The 25360-nt window shown below is 51.3% G+C and overlaps 8 protein-coding genes across 8 annotated transcripts; 7 read left to right on the top strand and 1 right to left on the bottom strand.

Annotated features, from left to right (window-relative positions):
• Positions 1-528: 528 nt before the first annotated feature.
• Positions 529-1737, top strand: PMZ80_007847 (uncharacterized protein; the record flags this gene model as incomplete). Its single annotated transcript, XM_064876253.1, has 1 exon — positions 529-1737. One exon carries the CDS (start codon positions 529-531, stop codon positions 1735-1737), a length of 1209 nt encoding a protein of 402 aa, XP_064727560.1.
• Positions 1738-2848: 1111 nt separating this feature from the next.
• PMZ80_007846 (uncharacterized protein) lies at positions 2849-4642 on the top strand (the record flags this gene model as incomplete). Its single annotated transcript, XM_064876252.1, has 1 exon — positions 2849-4642. One exon carries the CDS (start codon positions 2849-2851, stop codon positions 4640-4642), a length of 1794 nt encoding a protein of 597 aa, XP_064727559.1.
• Positions 4643-5632: 990 nt separating this feature from the next.
• Positions 5633-6811, top strand: ATS1 (alpha tubulin suppressor; the record flags this gene model as incomplete). Its single annotated transcript, XM_064876251.1, has 1 exon — positions 5633-6811. The coding sequence occupies one exon, from the start codon at positions 5633-5635 to the stop codon at positions 6809-6811; it is 1179 nt and encodes a 392-aa protein (XP_064727558.1).
• Positions 6812-11047: 4236 nt separating this feature from the next.
• PMZ80_007844 (uncharacterized protein) lies at positions 11048-12169 on the top strand (the record flags this gene model as incomplete). Its single annotated transcript, XM_064876250.1, has 1 exon — positions 11048-12169. One exon carries the CDS (start codon positions 11048-11050, stop codon positions 12167-12169), a length of 1122 nt encoding a protein of 373 aa, XP_064727557.1.
• A 3572-nt stretch (positions 12170-15741) lies between these two features.
• PMZ80_007843 (uncharacterized protein) lies at positions 15742-17397 on the top strand (the record flags this gene model as incomplete). The annotated part of the gene is made up of 1 exon (XM_064876249.1): positions 15742-17397. One exon carries the CDS (start codon positions 15742-15744, stop codon positions 17395-17397), a length of 1656 nt encoding a protein of 551 aa, XP_064727556.1.
• Positions 17398-17705: 308 nt separating this feature from the next.
• Positions 17706-18237, top strand: RPS17B (40S ribosomal protein S17.e.B; the record flags this gene model as incomplete). Its single annotated transcript, XM_064876248.1, has 2 exons — positions 17706-17852; positions 17935-18237. 2 exons carry the CDS (start codon positions 17706-17708, stop codon positions 18235-18237), a joined length of 450 nt encoding a protein of 149 aa, XP_064727555.1.
• A 1295-nt stretch (positions 18238-19532) lies between these two features.
• Positions 19533-22101, top strand: BGL1 (beta-glucosidase; the record flags this gene model as incomplete). The annotated part of the gene is made up of 2 exons (XM_064876247.1): positions 19533-19755; positions 19802-22101. The coding sequence occupies 2 exons, from the start codon at positions 19533-19535 to the stop codon at positions 22099-22101; spliced, it is 2523 nt and encodes an 840-aa protein (XP_064727554.1).
• A 1241-nt stretch (positions 22102-23342) lies between these two features.
• On the bottom strand, positions 23343-25233 carry PMZ80_007840 (uncharacterized protein; the record flags this gene model as incomplete). Its single annotated transcript, XM_064876246.1, has 2 exons — positions 23343-24565; positions 24615-25233. 2 exons carry the CDS (start codon positions 25231-25233, stop codon positions 23343-23345), a joined length of 1842 nt encoding a protein of 613 aa, XP_064727553.1.
• Between the last annotated feature and the right edge of the window lie 127 nt (positions 25234-25360).

The raw sequence follows: 25360 nt of genomic DNA, 5'->3' as shown, positions 1-25360 counted from the left end.
ATCGTTGAAAGAAGGTGTAGAAAGTATTTGTCGCATGTTTTCTGAATAGAAGAATATCTTCGGGTCTCATCATCATGCCTAGAAGACAAGGAAAATGAACTAGTCCAAAAAGAGCTAGCTTCCTAACTCGGTCGGGCACTGCAGCCTTCTACAATGCTTGGCCCGCCATCACGAAGAGTAGGCAGTCGCCGCCTAACCAAGCAGATGGAAGTTTCACTGCCTAGTCTTATTACCTGCTACGGTCATACGTCACATGTGTGACTACGAAGCAACAGGTTACAGGGCCCAATCGTACACAGCAAACAGCCTGGTCGTTCATGCTTGACGCCCGCACTCATGTTGTCCATCGAAAACCTCCTTGACCCTTTCACTCTTGTCGTTCTTACCTTCGTTGTATGCACACTCATTAACCTGATCAGGTAAGACCCAGACTCTGAATCCCGCGATCATCTCCTTGATATTCCTTTCCTCTACAAGCGCGTCCTTAATACGAACAGTTTCCGTCATCGTGGTCTCCGCCTTACCGTCATGTCCACATTCTTGCGAAGACAGCCAGAAGTCCACGAGGACGTAGATCTACGTCGTGTCGAGAGCTTCGAATTACCATACGATGACCAGTACTCGTCGCCCTTGTTCAGTGTGCTGCCTGGAGAAATTCGGGACCTCATCTACAGATATGCCTTGTCCGACTATGAAGATATGACCCGAGCATATGACCATGAAACATGCTATCGACGGCCTGAGTACATGGCACCGCGCAAGACCGACACAGCTCTTCTTCGCACCTGTCAGGCGATTTATACCAATTGTTGGTTTATGCCATGGACACAAGCCCAGCATACCTTCTTCCTTGCAGCAGGCAGCCGCAAACCGACGAGAACGACTGAGCCACATCAAATGGCTCGCATGTCACAGCTCATCGAAAACCTTCATCCTGAAGCATCACCTCGCAGCAAAGAAGTAGAGAATGTCCAGATCTTCGCCCAGCTTTATATACTTGAACCAGGTCACCAACTGAATAGGCTTTTGCAAATCCCACACTTCACCCCACGTACCATCACAATAACGCTGCGACATACAGACATCTGGTACTGGGAAAATGACCATCCGATTTATACTGATACTCCATGGGTTCGTCTCGCACGATTTCCTGCGAGCGTGAGCACCCTTCGCATTCAATTCGAGAGCATTGAACGACGGAAACCACAGGTCGACTATGTCAGCAGCCAGGCCAGGGAGGATTGGTTCTTCCAACGTACTGATGATGTACATCTGGTGGCCAACGCTGGTTGCCCATCTGAAGAATTGCGCTGGACAGGCAGCTCGAGTTGGGAAGGTCGTCGCTGGATTCGCGATGAAGACGATCGAGAACCCAGTGTCCTGCACTACTATCTGGTCACAGTCACTTTCAAGCCTGCAAGCCTGGTGGAGGACGCGGCAGGTTACCAAGCTCGCAAGAACAAGACTATAGCTCCCAAGATTGTGGTGCCTGCCGACGTCGCAGCCAAGACACAAATACCAGGTGGCGGGGCCAATGCGAGCCTCCAGCTTACCCTCTTAGAAAAGGCGGGAGTGACAAGCGATACACCCGCCAGTGACGCCTTGACAATATACCAGGAATGGGTCATGACTCAGGAAGCACGGCGCCGGGAGATCAATGCAGAGAGGAGGCATGCTGCGCAGATGCTCGCGGCGCAGCGGCGGCAGCAACAACAAGCGGGTGGACAGCAGCCGTGAAGAGGAGGCTGTCAGAATGATGAGAAACATGTTCCCAGGTGAGGCATACAACGTTGAAATACAGGAATTAAGACATCCAGGTTCGGGGCTTGATAACGATTGGGTTAGGGAACGGCGATAACCTGCCTGCCTCTCCATCTGAAGACCATATCTGGTATACTGATTGTTGGGGCAGCGTATCTTGCCTGCCTCGGGTTGTGAGCGTCAGATGTGGCGCACCGTATGGATGCAAGTATGCTCGATTGCATCGGATCTGCTCGAACTGAGTCTTCTTGTTTTTGCGGTATCACAGTGGCCCGAACAAGTCGAACAACAGGGTGGTTTCGACGTCCATGTCGAATTCGATTCACATGGACCTGTAATGGATTGTCAAAGCACTCGGTTATGTATTTTGGGAGTACGCCAACGGTCCAACAAATATATGCTCTTTCATCATTTTGGACTTGCCAGCTATGTTGGTATTCCACCGCCACATAAAAAGCTTTGTAAATGCGCCCAGGACGAATGCCTCACGGGATACGACGAAATCCTGCTGTACGACAGGTCACGTGAACAGCGCGGACAGCACCTTCCAAATATGGTCAAGCTCAGAGGGGTGTTTCGGCCACACGTGCGACCAAGCAAGCTCTACAAGCTCCCTCAAGCGACGCCTGTCATGCACAAGCTCAACAAGCTCTTCCAAGTTCTTCATTCATCCATGTAGGGCGTGCCTGACAGGACCCAAGCGATTGGTCATCTTCGCCTTATTCTTGTTCTGTCACTGGCTGATAAGTTAATGACCAGCATCTGCATAAGCTCACCATGGAGTCGTGTCGAGCTTGCTATGAGCTTGAAAATGGCAGAAGTCAGCAGTAAAGTACGGTATTTGTTCGACATCTACTTGCTGTATCACTGTGGCAAGCACGACTACATCGCGCCTCGGAGGAGAGGACCTTCTCGGCCCCAAACAAGGTGTAGCAATTCTGCGTTCGCGGCTACCGCTAGTCATCGCTGACCGCCAGTCCAACGGCACTTTTCGCCGACGAAGATGCTACTAAAGTTCTGTGCTGCAGCGGCAGCTCTTTGCGCAAGCTTAACAACAGGGTGCGAAGATCATGATTGGACCTCGCCAATGCTCGGAGGCTCTGTCAACCATGAACTCATGAGAAGACATGACCTTGGAAAGCGCATTCAGCCGGGCGCCTTGACCACACTCCCTCAGCAGATCAAGGACATTCATTGGGGTCAGCTCAACATCTTGTCGACCACAGACACCCATGGCTGGCTTGCAGGTCACTTGCTTGACGAGAACTATAGCTCCGACTGGGGCGATTTCGCCGACTTTGTCCGGAAGATGAAGGCCAAGGCGGACATGCTTGGTGTTGATCTTCTGCTCGTTGACAGTGGTGATCTTCACGACGGCACTGGATTTGGGGACGCGACAGAACCGAATGGCAAATTTACGCTGCCTCTCTTCAAACAAATTCCGTACGACCTACTCTCGATTGGGAACCACGAGCTCTACACGACTGAGATCGCGAACAATACATACCACAATTTTGCACCGAACTGGGGTGGCCGATACATCACAAGCAACGTGGACATCTTTGACAATGGTGTTCAAAAGCCCTTCTCGCAGAGGTATGCCTACTATGAGACCAAGTTTGGTATCAGGATCATGTCTTTTGCGTTCATCTTCAACTTCACTGGTAACAGCAATGCCACCGTCGTTACTCCAGTGGGCGATGCAGTGCAGCAATCTTGGTTCCAGCAGCAAGTACAACGGACAGACGTCGACTTGTTCTTGATTGCGGGACATATCACGTTGCGAGACAGCCCCGAATGGAATCTCATCTACAGCGCTATTCGTCAGCACCATTCAAGCACTCCCATCCAAATCTTCGGTGGTCACCGACACGTGCGAGATGCAGTGGCCTGGGACGCAACGGCAATGGGCACAGCAGCCGGCCGCTACTGTGAAACAGTTGGCTGGTCGACAATCGATGGCCTTCCCACCAACGTGACGCGAGCCAAGTCCCCTATGGGTCAAGGCTCAATCTCAATCACAAAACCAATGTCAGGCTATAACTTCACGCAGCCAAGCAAGTCGAACTTGACGTATTCTCGGCAATACCTCGATTTCAACCGTCCGACTTTCGAGAAGCATACACAGTCAACTGACCAGACATTCAACACTTCATACGGTCTTGGCATAACCAAAAACATTACAGATTCCCGCGATACTCTTCCAGAGTTGACTGAACTGCTAGGGTGCGCCCCAGACTCCTACTACCTCTCCCGATTCCCTACCAGCGATCCTAGATCCTTGCTCAACTACCTCACCACCACAGTCTTCCCTTCAGTCGTCTACGCTCAAGGCCGGAACACATTCGACTACCCCCGCATCATCATGACAAACACCGGCGGCTTTAGATACGACCTTCTTAAAGGTCGCTTCACCATCGACAACGCGTACCAAGTCAACCCCTACCAGAACCTGTGGCAGTACATGACTGCTCCGTGGGGAGTCGCGAAGGATGTTCTCATGAACATGCAGACCGATCGAGTCTACAAGCGACAGGCGTCCGACGACACGCAGTTCAACTCGACCACCGGTCTGTATGAGACTGCGGGATACGTGACGGAGGACGACTTTGGCAGTGATGGGGACAATACCGTCCATTTCGATCAGGGGTCCGCCAACACACCGCACTATGTCGCAGCTAATGTTTCGACAAGCAACATCACAGATGACAGTACATTGGTCGATGTCTATGTTACTTCGTTCTTTGCCGCTGCGGCGGCAAAGTACTTGACAGGCAACACCACTGACTGGATTAATGTCACAAATAGCACTGGTGGAGGGTTCGCCAGCTTCGATACACTGCCAGCGATGGCGAAGCTGTTCTGGAGCAAGGACTGTTGATCATGGGTGTCTGCTCTAGATATGGAGGGTGAGAGCTAGAGGGGTTTGTCTGCGGAGTTGTGGTCGTGAGAAAGGGCATAAAGACGCCGCTGTCTCCTACGCGGTATTGCGAAGACTGATTGATGAATGAATGGATGAATCGACGAATATTTGATCATGTCACAGGGCCTGGACAGTACAAGGTATCATGTGTAGTTTTCACAATAGCGGCCCCAATGGCTGCCTAGTCTTAAATCTCATGCTGTAGATATACTGTGAATGGGCTCGTTCGGTGCTGAGAGCCAGTCTCGGTAGGGCAGCTAGGGGCTTAAGTATATCACTCTCTATGCACTCTGTGGACTCCGGAGATGACCGTTAGTACCTATACTCTTCAGGGTTAACCTCGAGTCTCACAACTGTTCAGTCGGTTTCTTTGGCACTCAGTGAGTCGGCGCTGTCGAGAAAACTACATACGATACAACGTATCTTCGAGCTTCTGTGCATTGCGGTATTCGTCAGTAAGCGACGAGCGAAACACTTACACTCTCATATTGCGAAATTGCTCCTCGCCGAAATACCACCGTGGAACGCCAGTGCTGTTAGACTAAATTTATTCTTCAAATATGACACCGTCGACCACTAGAATTCTGCTCACCTCAGTCAGACATCAGTTTTTCCTAAGCATCATGCTGACGGACTTCTGTCTTCGGCACAGTGAGCCACAAGGTCTGAAATCTTCATTTGCTATTGCTTGAAAGTAAGACATGATGTACAAGCCTGAGCGACGCGAACCAAGCTCTTGTACGGCTCGCCAAGACCACTAAGAATGTAGTACAATGACGAGGCTTCGAGCATATTGAATTCGTTCTACACGAAAGTGTTGGTTGGTTGTCAAGTCTAAAGACCAACGAATGGTCCCCGACTGAGCCTCCAGACTTGTTACAGCGCGGTCGAATAAGCAGCACAGTCGCGACGTAATGGATATTAAATCACTCCACAAAACCAACAACCATGCCAACAAAAACCACACTCTACGCTCTCGGCTCAAATGGCAACTCCCAGCTCGGTGTCGGTCACGCAGATGATATATCCTCACCGCAAAAATGCAAGTTTATGACGGGTAACAGCAATGAGGTCGTAGACTACGTTCCTCTCGACTTCGATGCCAATGAACAAATCAAGAAGATCGTGGCGGGTGGTAATCATACGCTTTTGCTTACTACGCTGGGATGTGTTTGGGCTACAGGTTCTGATGTGGATGGGCAATGTGGTTTGGTGGGACCTAGGCCGCAACAGGTAGAAGGCGGCGGTGGTACTTTTGCGGGCGTATGGAGGAGAGTGCAGTGGCGCAAGGAGGGTCAGGACGAGGATTCCAGGTTCACGGATATCGCGGCTACATGGGTGGCTTCGTTCTTTGTGGTTGATGGGCACGTGGTTTATTCTTGTGGTCGTGGCGAGAAGGGGGAGCTGGGGCGGGGGTTGGATAGGAGCCATGGCCCTTTACCTATGCGATGCTTCGATTTGCGTGATTTCGAGGCTGAGGTGCCTGAGGTGAAGATCGTGAAGATATCGGCTTGTATGAATCATGTCGTTGTTCTGTCTTCGTCGGGAAGTTTGTATGGCTGGGGTGCTTGCAGGAAGGGACAACTTGGTGAGAATTTGAATGGTGAGAAGGTGAGCTGGCTACCGAAACAGCTGGACATTCATCTGGATTGGATGCCGAGGCAGGTCGTGACGGGGAGAGAGTTTACTTTCGTAGTCGGCAAGCGCCACGAAGAGCAGTGCTTTTTGGGTGATGCGGGTCGGATAAAACTTGAGATGCCGCTCAAATTCGAGACGGAGTCGCAGCAGGATTTGGAGATTCATGCTGGATGGACACATATCGTGGTAAGAGTAAGTGACGGAAGTCTTCGAGGATCTGGCCATAGTCAGCGCGGTCAGCTACTTGAGAAACAGCCACAGCAGCAAATAGCCAACTTTGCCATGGGCAGCGAGCATTCGATTGCAGTGACCGGAGATGGTGCTGTCATCGCATGGGGCTGGGGTGAACATGGAAATTGCGGCGCTGAAGTTGATGAGAAAAAGAATGTGATGGGTAGGCATAACACTGTGTTTGTGCCTGACCGCTATGAGCGAGTCGCTGGTGTCGGCGCTGGTTGCGCGACGAGCTTCTTCTGGGTTGAGGTATGACCTCAAAGCATGCGACTATACGCATGAGAAGTACAAGTCATCACCTGCAAGCGCACGACGAGCGTGGGCCGTCCTCCGACATAGGATACACACTGAACTTGTCATATCATGCACTCACCATGAGCCAACGAAAGCTCTACATAGCTGCCCGGTCCTAATAGAATGGAGCAACCTTGAACCATCGCCACCACACGCTCGCTTGCAATCAATGCCATGTTCGGCACCCCGTGGTTTTGGTACGTACTCGACGGGGCTATTATCCGTTCGTTATCGACGATCAATGGTCTTCTGCATATTGATGTCAGAGTGAGTGATTCGATGCATGGGGGTATCTACAGTCAACTCGGAGGCGCCATGCTGAGCAGGTCGTGGGTCAAGACAAGCCGGCCATTTCCTGTACCAGGCGATTCAGGCAGTTTAGTAGGGTTCTCGTCTGCATAAGCAGAATCCGCAGTCTTGGAGAGCTCCAGACCCTTATCTGGAGGATGATCGCCTAGTGGTAGGATGTAATTCCCGTCTCTTTAGCACATCTGTCGTTATCAACGAGAGGTTGCTAGCTGTCGGACGTGGTGAGTGCACATTGCTAGGAATGAGATCGTTAGTGGTCCTGTGTATGACCGAGAAGGTAGATTTCGATTATGCTAGTTGCTGTATACGCACGGCAGGGCAAGATACCTGCACAAGCTCTGTTGGACAAGGCAAGCAGGTTGCCATGCTCGGTTTCCCATCGATATGCGCTCAACGAGGCGGTTTCCACGTGCAGACGATCCCGCAAGCCTGTACTCTTTTCGCGGAGCACAGTTGCCCGTCCGAACTAACACCTTCAGGAGAGAAGTCCCGCAGCTTGGTGAAGTGGAAGCGAAGCAATTTTGATGTCTTGTGGCCAGCAACCAAGTGATGAGGTGGTTATGACCACGTGCGCTCCCAGAGGAGAACGATAAGCGAGATATGCCACCAGAGCATGTGAAAGCTGGAGTGCCCGGTGGTCTGGTCGCAGCTCGGCTTGAAAATTTGAGGAACCAGTGCAAGACCTCGGGAGTGCTTATCTCTGGTGGCTGCGGAGGGTACCACTAGTTCGCCTGGGTGGGAACATTGCACACATCAAATACCAAAATTACCATGTCAGACAGCCGTCTTCTGAAAGGAGGTTCGGCTCTCGGCTCGGAGGACAGCATTATTGGTAGCAATGCCGATTTTGTATGAGTTTCTGCTCACACCATCTCCTGTATGGCAGAGCAGGACATCTCGTAGTCTGACAGGGCGGTGGTATACGGCCCCAAGTAAGGCTGCGCACGGGCCGGGCAAGACTCGACATTTGCCAATATGTTGGCCACGACACCCTGGGAGCTCGAGAGCTTCTCTTTTCCACGTGAGAGAAATGTCAGATGCTGGAAACTGCTCCGTAGCGATTAAGCCAGCCATCTGGCACTATCTCGAGTCCTATGGAGAAGATTTGCGCTTGTTTCATGCTATAGCTAACGATGAATTCGACGGTGGCGATGAGCTGTTCCTTGCTCAGCGCCCGCTGTTGAGCGAGTCTCATCGTCTCGAGAGCTTGCGAAGCATGCACCGTCCATAGCAACCAAATCGACCTGAAGCTGTGGTGGATGTCGAAATTGACAAGACCATTATTGTCCATTATTAAGGCCGCCAGACCGATCTGGAGCACAGTCGGGCAAGCCGCACCGAGTCAGTTGCGGGTCAATCTCGCGATGGGCTCAAGACTGGGGTAAAGCAGTCTAAATCAAATTTGGCAACGCCGTCGGCTTGCCCATTCTGGAGGAGATGCATGGCGATCCAATTCACTTGCGTCTGCGACCACCCTGACTACGTGTGTTATCAATGTATTGCCTTACGAGCGTTTAGATGGGTTGATGCGCACCGTAGCGATGAGAAGGCCTGGTGGTTGTTCGCGGCTGGCGACAAGGACCTGAACAGCCCAGGATGAGACTGTTCCGACTTCTGCGCTGCCCCCTCCGGAAACAGCCCTGTCGGACAAGGTATCGAGATAAGCATTAACCATCGTGGTACTTGCGCCTGTACATACCTAAAGTGAATTGTGCATACCAAGCACCCTCTACAGTATCTGGTCAAGCACCAATAACAATAATATCGCGGCTGTAGCGGGTCGAGGATAGCACATTTACTCTACGCCATTTTCCCAGACGAGAGCAGTGACCATGTTCAAGAATCCACGCTGTGTCACCGACATGACTCATCAGGGGGTTCCTATACATAAAGATCCGTGGCTCTCCTGCGGGCAAACATGCTAACGCATTTTACCCAGGGCTTATAGCAAGCCCTCATACTAGTGACCACAGTCGCCAGTAAATTGAGGACATGGAAGGAGCCGATAATACCTTCCAATAATCAGCAGTAATCTGTTCTGGAAGGTGCTACGTGGAGTGCTTCACCAAAACCTTCCCAAGCAATCGAAGCCATTGGATGGAGAATAAATGCAGAGCTATCCGTCATCATCTGGAGGATCAGCACATGTCAGCAAAAATGATTGTGAGGAACTTTCGTTGTGTGCACGCCTCTGAAGCAATCTTGGTTGGCGAACGTAGCTGACGAGTTTAAGGAACATAAAAATCCGTCAGCACAGTGATTATTAAGTAATGCCGCAATATCGCCTTCTTGAGTCCATTCATGGGATATCATGATGTCTCGTTCCAGAGCAGAAGGTACGCGTCAATGTGAAATCGGATGTGGAGAAGATGGGGATGCTTGCAGTGGACGCATCGTGCCTGAAAATCAGTGCATCCACTACTCGTATCTTTCTGGGCTCTTTTCGGGCGTTGCATCGATTGCAAAGGGGGCCGCTCAGGCTAAAAGGATTTGCGCCCGGCCGTGCTGAAGCCTGCCCCAGATATCGCAGCTGGAGCTTGAGCCACGATAAATGCAAGCCTCAACCTTCTGCTCCGTATGCTTATTTGGAGACTCGAAAGTAAGAAGAAAAAATTGAACACCGAGAAAATGCCTGGAGAAACAATAATCTAATGATGTCGCCGCCATTCCAACAGAACCTAATTTTGGATACTTGACGTGCTTTACAACTGTTGAGGTTCAGGAATTCGGTCGTGATACCCATGGCAGACCGACAAAGCAAAATGGTTGTGCGTACGAGTAGTGGTGCCAGAAACCCTTCACCCGAAACCCACCTTTTTCCTTTGGTATGGGTCATTTGAAAGGGGAGATTCGCAACCAGACCCGGGATATTCTCGCCTCCTTGATTCCCGATGTCACCGAGGGTCACTTCTGCCTCCAGCTTTGCCCTCACGGTACCTGGTGCCTCCATTCGTCATTTCCCGTCCGAGCGCTTCCAAGGATGCGTTTAGCAAATTCATAAAATAACCACAGGACAGACCGCATTGCGACCTGTCCTTGAAACACGTTGCAAGTTCGGAATTGTGTAGCAGATCAGAATCAAGGATCGCGGTGTCTCGAGATCCGTTGGCCCTGCGAAAGCCGATACACAAGTTTCCAAGATCTTGGCGACTCGCCCCAGATTTCTGTGCTTCGTGACTGTGACAGCGCCAGCGTCTCCGCTTGCTACTGCCAGGCACAATTTTTTTGCTTTTTGGGGGAGCGCTGAGTATTCCTATCGACCATTTTCGGAAGGCTTGTCTCTCCTTCGATCCCTGACCTCATATCTCTGATCCAGCCAAATCATCCAGTGCCCTTTATCGGCTGTTGGCATCCTTGCATTTCAGCTGCTGTCAGCCTTTACACCCTTTCATCCACGTTTGATAAGGATTACGGAGTACGCTAGCCAGCGACGAGATTATTCCACACCCACGCACACCTAGAACTCCCAAACTCTTTCTCCGGATCTGCCGCATCACTTCCTTCTCCTCAGTGTAGACTACACTTTTCCCCTACCATACGGCGCGATCAACCGTTTCTGACTCGACCCAAGCCTCCTGTCAACCTCGGACTGGTTGCGTTACCCCAGGCCTGCCCTCCGACTTCCGTCATCTACGCCAACTCTCCTTGGACTCAATTTCTACCCGGCCCCAGCGGGTGGTCGACAAATCCCCCACGATAAGCGACGCACTATCACTTTCCAGAGACACCCACGCATTCGCCTGGATGCAACGTTCTTCGTCAGCCGTCGACTTTACTTCCCTCCTCAATCCCTCTACCCCAGATTCTTCCTCTTCTCCTCTTTCTCGAAGCCAGAATCAGTCCGCCACCAATCTTCAAGATACGGCAGAACAAGCACAAAACCCCAACATGGCTGCCACGATAAGCGTTACGCCTCCCACTCAATTGAATCAACTCGAGGAACCCCGACAAGATCTACCTCGCCCTTACAAGTGTCCGCTATGTGATCGGGCCTTCCACCGTCTCGAACATCAGACTCGACATATCCGGACACATACCGGAGAGAAGCCTCATGCCTGCCAGTTCCCAGGCTGCAGCAAACGATTCAGTCGATCAGATGAGTTGACAAGGCATTCTCGGATACACAACAACCCCAACTCAAGGAGAAACAACAAGGCTCAACAGGTCGCCGCCGCCGCCGCCATGGCTGGCTTGCAAGATGGACCGAATCATTTCCCACAAGCACAGATAATGATGCCACCACCTGTGAAGGGAGGAGTACGGTCTGCGCCGTCATCTGGCATCGGATCGCCAAATGTCTCGCCGCCACATTCTTTTGCTCACGCGTCGTCGATACCCTCCAATCTGTCACCTTATGCTCGGCACGACGACAGGAACAATCCTATGGATATCAACATGCTCGCTACAGCCGCTAACCAGGCAGAACGAAAAGAACACGAGTTAGGATCAAGAATACCCTATCAACACCAGCACCACTTGTTCAGCCATCGTAATGGGCCGAGCACAGGCCGTCTTCCGTCACTAAGTGCATACGCCATCTCCCATAGCATGTCTCGAAGTCATTCACAGGAGATGCATGATGATGAACACCGAGTCAAGCGGTCGAGACCTAACTCACCTCATTCGACTGCGCCGTCTTCTCCGACTTTCTCGCATGAGTCAATCTCTCCTACGCCAGACCACACGCCGCTAGCCACCCCTGGCCATTCACCGCGGTTACGACCATCCCATGGAAGTGACCTGCAATTGCCTGGCTTGCGACATCTGTCGCTCGGCCACGCTCCTCTACTGGCGCCAATGGAGCCCCAGGCCGATGGCTCATATGCTCATCCCCCAGCACCTCACCACACTGGCCCATCTATCTCTGAGATTGTCGGTGGAACACAACGAAAACTGCCAGTACCACAATTACCGAAAGTCAATGTGTCTGACTTGCTCAATCCGCCTACAGGACTGAGCTCTGGCGAATCAAGTACAGCTGCTTCGGTCAATGGCGACGCCCCAAGATAAAGACACTACGCCTCGCTAGACTCTTGCTTTCCATTTGCGTCGATCTTCGATGCACACAAGCTCTACTCAGTCTATTTTATTTTTATGGGTCAATCGCTGGGCGATCATGCATGAAGCGTTGGAGCAAGCACAATAGAAGGGGTATCACGGTATTGGGACGGTTTGGGTACATGCTCTACAGTTGTGTAGGCATGTGTCAATTATCGTAATGCACATAGATTTTACGGCCATACTCGCGAGAGTTCTGCCAGGAGCAGTATCACCAGGGATTACACGGTTCAGCAGTCCAAGCAACGCACCTTCCATACGAAGATGTTGAGGTAGTAGTGTAAGAGGCGGTGAAAGGCACGCCTGCCTATCCGCATCCTACATCCGAATTGACATGCTTGGCTGACCTGTTACTCGTTCTTGTTGTATACGCGCATGTTGCTTCTGCCTATATTTGCCATGCATCACATCACATGGTTCCCATAGGCAACGCCTACACAACGCTGACCCAATCACTTCGGCATGCTTGTCGCATCCCCCACACTATCGAGTTGGGTAAAGCTGCCGTCAGGCCAACCTGCACTTCCCTTGTGCATGAACTGTCCGTAATATCCTTGTTCACGTCCCCTACATATGCAGCGTACTCTAAACATACTTCCGTATTCCAGTGACAGCTGGACTCATGCACCATTTCCTGGCGGCTGTGCGACCTTCAGGAGCATCCAGGAATCAACGATCGACGAGCAATCTCCGTCGGACAACGAATCCGATTACGACAGCTGGCACTTCCTCGCTTGAGATTACTCACTGAACACCCGTCGACGTCATGCTCAACACTTTCAGCACCTGATAGTCATCCTATCGCAGTGACCGGCTGGGACTTAGGCAAAAAAGAAACAACCGAACCTCCTGCCGGTATGCAGTCTAAACCCAGCAAGCTTTCGCATATCCAAGTTTGAATGCAAGCGGCTTGCGGCAATGAAACTATGCAAGAGTAACAGATAACAGTGATATTTCAAGATCTACGATCACGCTCAAACTTCCGCATCTCCCCAGGTTCAGTATACGTCTCCGCATCCAACTGGGACAGATGGGTAAGTGCATTCACGTAATCCGGGGCCGCTATCACTGCACATTTGATGTGTGTTTGCGCCTTCCACCCAAGCAGTCTCACAACAATGCTTCACAGTCACCTTGAGACATACCTATTACCAGGATTGGGGCAAACACGTCGACCTCGGGTACGCGAACTGGGGCCAGCCTTTTAGTGATTCTAGACGGTAAGTTGTTGCATAGTGGTTCATGCATCCAACGTGCAAGCATATTACAAGATGATGTTATGACCTAAGATAAGAGACGAATTCGCATAGCTTCCACCACTCCTGGTTCTCACTCAATTTCGACTGAGATGTCATGCCTTGCGAGTCAGCCACATTCGTAAAGCTCGTGGCCCGAAAAGCTTACGACAAACCTTCCGCAATGGTGCGCAAGTCTTCTCCAGATATCGGCTGCTTTATCCAGCACTTCCCGTCCGATAGACTCACTCATTGGATGAAACCATGTTCTCGCTTGAAGATCAACAATCTTCGAGTCAGCCGCATACGGCAGAGTTGATCCTGACATGTGCTTTGCTCGTCAGAAACATCTGCAGCCGAGGGCCAATTCGGCTGATATTGAATCCGCTCTTCGTACGGCGTACGCCTCGGCGGCTGGGCTTCTTCCTGCCGTAGTTCAGGGAGATGAAACCCTACGGCACGGCATGAACCTGAGACTACCGTATCGACTCCGTCGTTCTGCACCGGACGAGGCGCCCTGCCAAGTCACAGCCAAGATCCTACGAGAGTCGAGACAACGTACCCGAGGAAGAAATAGACCTGCTTCCTAGACCACTCAGCTTCGTAGCTTGCGCTCTGTTGAACGACTGCTTATCAGCATAGTCTGCATCTGGTAACGTTATTCCACCGAGTCATGAAACCACGGTAGGCGGTAAGGAGGTTTATTAATCCCCAGGTTCCGGGAATCGGGAGGCACCACGCGAAGTGTGTATCGTATAACTTCGCGTATTATATTGCGGATTTTCGCGCTGCTATATGCTTACAGTCTCAGATGCTCTGCCAAACGGTACACTCATTCTGATTCCATGTACGTTGGCGGAAGCAAATTCCCACCGGAACTCTCAAACGAGGTCAAAGCAAGTCCTGTACGAAGCGACGAATACGCAAAGATCGTCCAGTCGATATGATATGCAGGGATGCGAAGTACCACGTCACAGCAACGATTCCCGCTGATGATTTCGATCTTGCTTCAACCGAGAAGACATCACAAAAGATAAAGAAATTACGTTGTCAACTTGAGCATCGGTGCAATGGATGTCGTTAATGTCCGCTCACCCATCGTATATCGATGTGGACGCGCATTCGTGACGAGGCACATCCAGGATCTGCAGCTTAAGGTTCTCAAAGCCTCAACGTTCTTTTCAAGACCGAGCACCCCGAAGGATGCCCATGTTTTCAGCTCAGAGTGGCTGGGAAGCTTCGTCAAGGCTTCTTTGCGGAGTCTTTTCGGAAAGTGTATTATCAGTCGACTTTGTGGGGTTGTGGGGAAGGACTTCGACTGCCTGCGCTGATCTGTCGGCTCTGACATTAATTATACGAAAAATGCTTCATGATAAGAGTTGCCAGAAGCGTATCTAACAGCGAACAGTCTCCAATCCACAGTCTGCACGGGTTCCGTCTTTACAGTACAGATCGTATTACTACGAGCACGAACCTGTTCAGAAGTCTGACTGTTACCAACGAGTGGGCGGCTACGCCGACGTGACATGGTACACATAGAGACAGCGTGCGATGGATAGGTGCTAGAGTGAAGCAAAATCTTCGAACCGCCATGGGCTGTGGGTGCCTCGTGTCTCTTCGATACGGGATACAGTCATCCTTCGGGCTCATAGCAAGGGCTCTGCTTAGACAACGCAGTTATGAACGCGGCTGCTATCTGTACGGCATAGAGGTATCTGTCGTTACCGAATCTATAAGCATTCAGACTGCTTATCCGACTAGCTGAGAAGACCTGCAAGTCCGCTGCAACAGCGTCGACAAGCATCAGATTGCCGACGGACGCCGACGGTATGCTCAGCGACGCCAATACTGATCTCCATCTCCCATCATGTAAGTATCGTAGAACCCGTAGGCATCTCCAGATGGCACGGAGCAATAGCTTCAACGTCTCTGAAGAAAACTGAACGTCCGTTCCTTCGATAGCCCTACCATAGTGGATATCACTAAATTGTTTTGTGCGTGACGCTTGAACAGTGGGAGTACATTTGAAAGTAGGTCTCATTCGTAGCGTTCTGATGGTCAAGGACTACAAAGATGGGTCGATTCCCTTGCTATCGCCGGACACTGTGACGGCCTGACTGCCTCAGGAAGAAGTATGCGGCCGGTGGGCGCTGTTGCCTGAGGCACATACTCAAACAAGGCTGCGCTGCCTTTCTGGGAAGACAGAAAGAAGCATTTGGCAGCATTTCTCGCATCAACCAGCATCTACTCAGCTCATCGACTCGAAACTCGGCAACAGGCTCTGCAGAGATGAGCGCACGCTTGTCTCCGGCAGCCAGCCTTCTTCGCAACTCGAAGCTTTTCGCGCTTCCTCCTACGATACCCCTACCAGCTGCACCTCCTTCGTCCGATCAAGTCTCCGGCTCTGATACAGCAACAACCGTTTACCCTAGGTATGCTGCCATCGAGACCACTTCGATATCAGGTAGCCAAGGGGACTGGGGTTTCAAGAGACCATTGCCATTAAAAGCGACCAAGTCTACAAACAACCCAGTCGTGCGACTCGTCCGCGGCATTGATACTCCCGAGCATATTGCCGACTACGAGTCAGCGGCAGATCATGTCCTTACACTACGCAAATTCCAAGAGCTGAATCTTTCTCTGCGTCATGCTGGGAAGTCGAACGAGTCCAGGTACAATACTGGCAGCGCAAGGGACTTCAATGTCTTCCGTCCAACCCACGATAATACCACAAATCTTTCCTCCTCATCCCCAGCAAGCTCTGGTCCGGTGGGCATCTGGCCCGACGTCAAGCCAGAAGATGTGTTCAACCAGCTACCGGAACAAATACAGATGGTACAAAAGACCATAGACGAAGAGAAAAAAGCAGAGGAGGCAGCTGCAGGTGCTGAGCCAAACTCGGGCTTTTCACAGTTGATGGCTTCGGCCTCTCAACGCGAAGCCTTCCAACGGGAAGCTTCACGCCAAAGAGTTCGCGAAAGGAGACGATGGCGCTACGCCGGTCCTGCACTGTTCCAGATGTCGGGTATGGAGTTCGACCAGTACCTCAACAACCTGGGCAAGAAGGAGCAAGATATGCTTACGGAGCGCATAAAGCAGGAGATCATTCGCAACAAGCTGACCAAAGCACGAGATGAAGGCAAAATGGATCAACAGCCACGTGACGAAGAAGTGACAGACGGGGAAGTCAAGAACTACCTGCGTCACCTGCGGAACGAGCCTCGAGAATTCGGTCCCATTATCGCAAGTATGCTTGACCTGCCAGAGAACGACTTGCGTGTTTCAAGAGGCAAGCCCAAAGCCGACGAATTTGAATATGGCCGTGACACCCTAGCTGCAGCGGACTGGCAAGAAAGAGGGCCGCCCAGAACGCATCCTTCAGCTGGCCTGTCCTATGTCCACACCGTAGCCCACGTTCACAACGATCCAACATACGGGCCGCAGAAGAGTAATCCTGCGGTACTAGCCCGTGCAGTCAAGACTGCCAGCCGTGCCGGCAAGACAGAAGCCAGTTATGGTGTGGCCGGATTTATCGTGCCAAACCCGGAGCAGCGTTCGAGCACCAAATCTACCGAGGCATTCACTCCTCAGCCTGGTGGCCAGAAAGTTCCGGTGCAACTTGGAGCTGCCCATATCAATGAAGATGGTGCGCTTATCCTGAGATCGAATACGACGTACGCGTACGAGGCGCGAGATGATATGGCTGTGTCTAAGCAGCAGATACAGGCAGAAGAAACTGCAGAGAGCCAGGAGGGCTTTGACGCAGCGAGGCAGAATCCCGCCGTTACGCCTCAGCTCACTAGTAACAGTTTGGATGACTATCAGCCTCGGCCTTCGAGACGAATGCAGGACCCGGAGTATCTGGCGAGACAGCAGATGCGGAGGGGAGCCAGTCGCTCCAGTCAAGGATCAGATGACATTTTCGACGCTCTAAGCAGGAGATAATTGTAGAATGTACATAAATTGTATACAATAGATTCGGACAACAACCTAGGTAGTCATTTTGTGACTTCATGCTCCTCAGAACACGACCAGGTTGTAGGTAGGTACTTTCTGAACCGCATTTAGGAAGCCTTAGATCAACCGTATATACTGCCTGTTGTACGAGGCATCTGGTTCATGTCACGTGGAAACATCTTGGCACACTTTCGGTTTTGGAACAGGTGTGATTCGATGCAGCGACCACTTGAAACTTGATCGCACAACGACTTCAACCACCACCCTTCAGTCTCTCACCTCAGTCAACCACCAAAATGGGTCGCGTTCGAACAAAGACAGTCAAGAAGTCCGCTAAGGTCATCATTGAGCGATACTACCCAAAGCTCACCCTCGACTTCGAGACCAACAAGAGAATATGCGACGAAATCGCTATCATCGCTTCTAAGCGATTGAGGAACAAGGTATGTCACACAATCACCCAGACAGCATTTCACTGCGCGTGTCCATATTGAGGTATGAACACCTGCTAACACCTATGCTTAGATCGCCGGCTACACCACCCATCTCATGAAACGTATCCAGCGCGGTCCAGTCCGAGGCATTTCCTTCAAGCTTCAAGAAGAAGAGAGAGAACGAAAGGATCAATACGTACCTGAGATCTCTGCCCTTGATTTCACCCAGAACACTGAGAGTGGTCAACTCGATGTTGATCAGGACACCAAGGATCTGCTGAAGAGCATGGGTTTCGATGGCATCCCAGTCAATGTCATGCCTGTTGCACAACAAGCTCAGCAGACTGAGAGGGGACGACGGGTGTTCGGTACTGATGCTCGAGGACGGGCATAGGGGGTAAATACTGTCGAGGCGTGGGTGAGCGGTGTTCGGACTCCTGATACAGATGTGTGGAGCAGGACGATGTTGGGCCTTCAGTCCGCGATACGGCAATGAAGCATGGCACGGGACGGCACACAGTCTACAAGGCTACGTTCTGACTTGCCGGTGGCCCAAGGTCCTGGACCTGAAAAAATCGTCAAGAGCACGAGAGGCATGACTTGCATGAGCATGCTGCGAATACAACCACAATTCCATCTCAAGGTGTCGCTTAGTCTATCATAAGACGAAGCTTGATTGCCATGAAATTTTCCTTTTCTCTCGTGTGAGGGCACCGTGACTGAGCCCAGTGACTGCAAAACATTCTCGATATATATGGCCAGGCAAAACACAACCGCTGTGAAGGAAGTGTACACCTCAAGCTGCTAATATCCTTCAGGTTGGACCGTCCTTGTCGGCCTTGGAGTGCCTTCATTTGATCTGATCACCCAAAGGACACGATAGTAGATTCTCCCGTCACGGCATATCGTCAGTAGTCGTTGTAAGAGTATGGTGCACCCCTCTGCTAGCTGCTTCCTTCGCCCTCGCCTGTCGGCGATGCTCACTGCCTCTTCTCATTCCGAGAGCCGTGCCGCTTTTGCTGTCAACATTTTGGGCAAGCACGATAGAGCCGGAGTTTCCCCGCTTGCTCCTGCTTTCGAATAGTCTTTCATGATAGATTCATCCTCCCATCAAACTCATCAATTAGCATGAACTTAGTGCTCACACAAGGCCACGCCTAGATCTTCTCGGCCTCACTTATATCGCTTCATACAAAGGTTATGTTGTACGCTAATCCAAACCTCTTACACGCTTAATCTTCGGCTCATGAGGTTTAGCAGCGGCAACTTCGGCTAAATACAAGCTGAGAACCACAATTTTTCGTCACACCGCGACATGTCGGTCCTTCTTCCGTACAGATATTATTCAGGTCCCAGCCAGTCAGCATCTAAGATCAAGCGTTGCCATCCTGAGCGCGGTGCTTCGGTAAAATACCAGCACAAATGCGGATTCTCGGACCAAGCATATGTCTCCACGAAGGAGTCCCATAGTGCTTAGACCGAAGTTCTACCATCCCACGACCTCCACGTGGTCGAGATGGTCACGATGAGCTAGTAATAGCACCGTATCAATGTATATCTGGGGCCGAACAAGCTAGCGGTCAGTGGGATGTCGAGGCTTTTCGACCCTCTTTACCAGGTACAAGTTCCTATGTACTCTCGTCGTTCTCAAATATGCTTGATGCTCTGAGGATAACCATATCATACGCCATGGATTCAGAGCCGAAGACAACCCATAAAGACTTTGATGTCGAGGATGTTCTGGGGAAGCTGAATATTGATGAGAAGATTTCCTTGCTGTCAGGCACGGACTTCTGGCATACAGCTTCTGTACCAAGGTTAGGTGTACCAGCAATCAGATTATCAGATGGTCCCAATGGCGTGAGAGGGACGAAGTTCTTCAATGGCGTGCCGGCAGCATGTCTACCATGTGGTGAGTCCTGTGAATCATGACGCTTGACCAATACTAACAACAGTAGGAACTGGCTTGGCAGCAACATGGGACATAGAGCTCATCCAGAAAGGAGGCCATCTCCAAGGCAAAGAAGCAATCGCCAAAGGAGCATCAGTAATCCTTGGCCCTACCACAAATATGCAAAGGTCACCTCTAGGTGGACGAGGCTTTGAGTCATTCAGTGAAGACCCAGTCCTCGCTGGCAAGATGACAGCAGCAACCATCAAAGGCATTCAATCGACGGGCGTTGGCGCGACACCGAAGCACTACGTCTGCAACGACCAGGAAGACCAGAGAATGTCAGTCAACAGTATCATCACAGAGCGAGCACTGCGAGAGATCTACCTGATGCCCTTCCAAATCGCTCAGAAGGATGCGGACCCATGGTGCTACATGACAGCGTACAATCAGGTGAACGGTACCCATGTCAGCGAAAGTCCACGACTGATAGGCGACGTCCTTCGCAAAGAATGGGGCTTCGATGGAATGGTTATGTCAGATTGGTTCGGCACGTATTCCTCGACAGAATCTGTCAAAGCTGGTCTGGACCTCGAGATGCCGGGTCCTTCGTACGTACGTGGCAAGCTGATCAATCAAGCTCTTGGATGTGGGAAGCTCCGGGAGTACGATGTCGATAATTGCGTCCGTGAGGTTCTGAAACTCGTCAAAAAGGTTCTGCCATTGGGCATTCCTGAAAATGCCCCGGAGCACACCGTCGACTCGCCAGAGACAGCTGCATTGCTAAGGCAGATCTCATCGAATAGCATAGTTCTAATGAAGAACGACAAGAACGTCCTACCATTCAAGAAAGAAAAAGCGACAGCAGTTATCGGTCCTAATGCCGACTTTGCTGCATTCTCTGGTGGTGGATCAGCCTCACTTCTCCCATACTACGCCATAACACCTCTCCAAGGAGTCAAAGATGCAGCCAAGGACGTCAAATACACTCTCGGCGCCCCAGGCTGGAAGAAACTCCCACTCCTCACTCGCATGTCGAAGACCAAAGACAACAAACACGGCCTGACGATGAACGTCTACCTTGATCCTCCTTCCGACAAATCCAGAGAATGCATAGACACAGTCCACGTCAACGACAGCAACTGCTTCTTAGTAGACTACAAGCATCCCAAGCTCACGTCATTCCTCTACTACACCACGTTCGACGGCGAAATCACACCAAGCCAAACCGCAGAATACGAATTCAGTCTCAGTGTAGCAGGAACAGCAAAGTTGTATGTCGACGGAAAACTACTCATCGACAACGCAACACACCAAACACCAGGCGACTCCTTCTTCGGCACCGGTACTCGCGACGAGATCAGCACAATGAAACTTGAAAAAGACAACACCTACGCCGTCCACATCGACTTCGCAACCCTCCCGACAATAACATTCAAAGTGCCCGGCACAACAGCCTTCGGCGCAGGCGGCGTTCGCATCGGCTGTGAACGCGTAATCGACTACAAAGTCGAACTCGACCGCGCCGTTGAACTCGCCAAATCCGTCGACCAAGTCATCCTCTGCGCCGGCCTGAACAGCGACTGGGAATCCGAAGGCTACGACCGCACAACTATGCACCTCCCACCCGGCAGTGACGACCTCATCAAGGCCATAACCGCCGCAAACCCCAACACAGCAGTTGTCATCCAATCCGGTACACCCGTCACAATGCCCTGGTACCACTCCACGCCCTCTGTCCTCCAAGCCTGGTACGGAGGCAACGAGACCGGAAATGCAATCGCCGATGTCCTCTTCGGCGATGTCAACCCGTCCGGAAAACTCCCTCTATCCTTCCCCCTACGCAACGAAGATAACCCCGCCTTCCTGAACTATAAATCTGAACGGAACCGTGCACTCTACGGCGAAGACGTCTACATCGGCTACCGATTCTACGAGAAGGCGAAGCGCGATGTCCTTGCGCCATTCGGTCACGGACTGAGTTACACGACCTTCGAGATGTCGGACCTCAAACTCAACGTCGACGACACCGCCGGGGAAATGAGCGTCACAGTTAACGTCAAGAATACAGGCTCCCACCCCGGCGCAGAGGTCATACAAGTCTACGTCTCCCAACACACACCCAGCATCAACAGACCGCCCAAGGAACTCAAGGGGTTCACCAAAGTGCATCTCAAGAAAGGCGAGAGTGCTACTGCAACCGTAAAACTATCCAAGAAATACGCGACGAGTTTCTGGGATGAGGGGCGGGATAGCTGGGTCAGTGAAAAGGGGAAGTACACTGTGCTTGTGGGCAGCAGTAGTGCGGATACGCCGTTGAGTGGGGAGTTTGAGGTTGGGAAGACGATGTGGTGGAGGGGGTTGTAGGGTGGTTGATATGGATGGTGTGTGTAGATAGTGTATAGAGGTTGCATTCAGCTATGAGGTTGGCGCACTGATGCAGCAACGGTCAAGCTTTAGTACAAAGACCTCACGAAGGCTGTCTCAACATCCAAGCAAAGCTGTCCAGCTTTCAGTGTTCACCATGCATGGGTCACGCCTCCCTCATCTGAAAGCAAGTCGTGAGTTCTTCGCACGTGTGTTACGCCTCACAAGAAGTGGGTCGTGCCCTCCTTTCAACGAAGCATGCATCGTGCTTTCCTCCAACTCTGCATCGCTCTTTCCTCTGACCGAGTATGGGTCGTGCCTTATCTGGCTGGGCGGTCATTCCTTCCAAGTCTCTGAAATGTAGATTGTGCCTTCCTCTGACTAAGGTAGATACGGTCGCGCCTTCCGCCTTCTCTGGATGTAGTCGCACCTTCCGAAGATTGTGAGTCGTGCCTTCTTCTGATACAGAGTCGTGCCTTCTTAAGATCGTCAGTCGTCCCTTCCTCCAGCTGTGCGTTGCGCCTTCCTCTTGACGGAGTACGTATCGATCCTTCCCAACTAGAAGTCGAGGGTTCCGTCCGGCTCCTCTGAGTTCGGGTCGTACCTTCCTTGACGGCGGATCGCACCTTCCTCTGGTCAGGCACAGTCAGTCGTTCCTTCCGAGTCCCTGAATTATAGGTCGTACCTTCCTCAGACTGGACTGCGTACGGTCGCTCCTTCCGGATCCTTCGAGTCTGGGTTGTGCCTTCCCCCAACTGTACAGTAAATCGTGCCTTCCTCTGACCGAGTATGGAACGTGCCTTCCTCGAGCTAAGAGTGAACGTTCCTTCCAAGTCTTCTTAACGTAAGTCGTGCCTTCAGGTGCCCAAGGGTCCCGTCTGTCTGGCTAAAGAGGAATGTACCATGTACCTGCCTCTCGAATATAACCATGACTGGTCACGCCTTCCGCTATTCCACATTTAACGATGACAACGGTCTATGCGGATGGGCTATAGCTACACATGCATATTTATTTCTTGACTGCGCTTCCGTGCGAAACTGCAATACGACGCGCAAGTCTATGATAATACTGCCTCGGCTTTGACAGTTCGCTCAAACGAGGTCTAATACTCAGTAAGCTACGATGAATTTGTGTAACTGAAGAGCCGACAAGACACGAGATCAATGAACCACTTACAAAGTGTTGCTGTCTAACGAGGAGGAGGAAACCGTTTGCTGACTAGACATCTAACCAAGCATTATCACAGCCCTACATCCGTTCGCTCCTTTCCCTTCACCTTGATGACCCGTCCTGGCTCGTCACCTAGCATGAAATTCAGGTACTTGTCATGCTCGGCTGGTTTCGAGATTACGGTCGAAGACAAGGCTTTCGGCTGTGACTGGGAACCACCTCCAAGCGACAATTTCCGATTATACTCTCGGACCCTGGAAGCAACGTGCGATCCAGTGTCCCGTCGTGGTCGTGGGAGGGGCTTCTTATTCAAGCGTCGCGGAGTCGACGGTATCCAGCATGAGTCCATCGCCTGCATCTCGAGCATCTCAATGTCATGGATAACTCTTGCTATCAAGTTCCAGCCGCGACATTGCTCTATTACCGCAATGTTGTCTGGCTTGGCCAGAAATGCTTGGAGTCCGCTTCGGATGTTGTCGATGTCACATCGAAGCAACTCGTCCGCGATCCCAGCATGTTTTCCATATTGTTTTGTCTGCTCGGCCTTCCACCACGCGAACCACTTTTGCCGGACGTCGCCTCTGTCCAGAGCAACATGAAAGAAGTCTCGTTCCCAGCTGCCTTTCTCTATTAGGTCCGAGACGATCGTTGCACCAGTCTTGGCAAGCTCTTTCTTGCGGAGAATGTCCAGGAACATCTTCTTTTCGTGGCTCAGATCAGGAGCTCTGTAATTGCCCGGCAAGTCTGGAAACTCTGCTCCGGGAAGTGTCTCGAGGAATTTCGGGTAGATCGCGGCACATTGTAGAGGTATTGGATGAGCCTTATCCCAGTCTACAATACCATTGATCTTGATTTCATCCCTCTTGATATCCGAGCAGGAGCACTTCCTTTGCAGCGGAATCTCATGCTTGGACGCCGCTGAGGATTCGCTCATCGTAGATCCATTCGAGCGTAGTTGTTGAGGTTTCTCCGGCACCATTTTCCCTTCGATGATAATGTTCCGGTTATGCAGGTCAGGGTGAGTAATGTAAAATGGAGAATCATTATACCTGCCAATGACTTGTGTGGGTATCAGTGCTCGCATCATCAGTAAAGTGAGGAAATCCTGGTAACGATGTTCCATCGTGGTTTTCAACTGCTGCGTCTGTTCTTCTGCATCGTCGGCGAGAAGCCGTTGTATCTTGCCTCTAATGGTCTCATCTGCGAGGTGATTGAGGTAGGTAGACGTTGTCGCCAGTGGCGGAATGTCAAAAGCATCAAAATCAGCTTGCATGCCTTGCAGATTGTGAGAGTCTATAACGTGTTAGCTGACCAATGCTCCCACAGGCGTAGCAATACGCACTTCTGAGTGCCAATCTGTCCGCGAAAGTTGCCGGTTTCGTGAACATCTCCATATAGATATCAGCGAGCTGGTCTAAAACTTGCTTCTTCTGCTCTGTGGTAGGAAACGTTTCCGTCCACATGAGCATTTGTCTGCCAGCCATGAAGTCCAGCAGCATATAGTCTACGCCAATGGCGTTCTCTTCGTCTTCAGCAAATCCGTAGTGGTAAAGGTATGGCACGCCAAACTTGAACTTCTTTTTGGCCCTGATGAAAGGCTCTACCTGGTCAACTAGGAATCTGCTGTCGCGCTGCTGGTGAGGGATTCTGGTGATCCACTGTTTCCCGGTGTCTTTTTCTTGTAGAAGCAAGAGTACGTTCATGTACGACCTGATAATGGGGACTTGCTCAATCTCACAACAGGACCCTGCCAACTTAGGAACACTTTTAATGAGGACTTCTCGATTTATCTTGTTCAAGAGCTCCGCTGCTTGCCACTGTATAACAGTGTGCGTATCATCGGTTGGCCCGGGTGTGGTGAAGGGGCCAGTAGTCGAAGGTACAGACTTGATAGAACTGCTCTCCAAGCTTTCCTGGTCGATGGATAGCAGAGGTAGTGGCGCGGACAATCGGTCCTCCATGTTGGCCCGGCTGAATATTTATGAAGTGCGAGGGGGGATCAGCAAGGATAGAAGCGTTCTGCAACAACTTTTTGAACGGGCGCCGTCGTACAGCTCAATCGCGCTGTGACAAGCACAGGATGTGTCA

This window comes from Knufia obscura (genome assembly GCF_036327395.1).
Source record: "Knufia obscura strain CCFEE 5817 isolate CBS 148926 chromosome Unknown scaffold_10, whole genome shotgun sequence".
Lineage (NCBI taxonomy): Eukaryota > Fungi > Ascomycota > Eurotiomycetes > Chaetothyriales > Trichomeriaceae > Knufia > Knufia obscura.
Note: the sequence above shows the minus strand (reverse complement) of the source record. Positions and strands in the feature narration are given on the sequence as shown.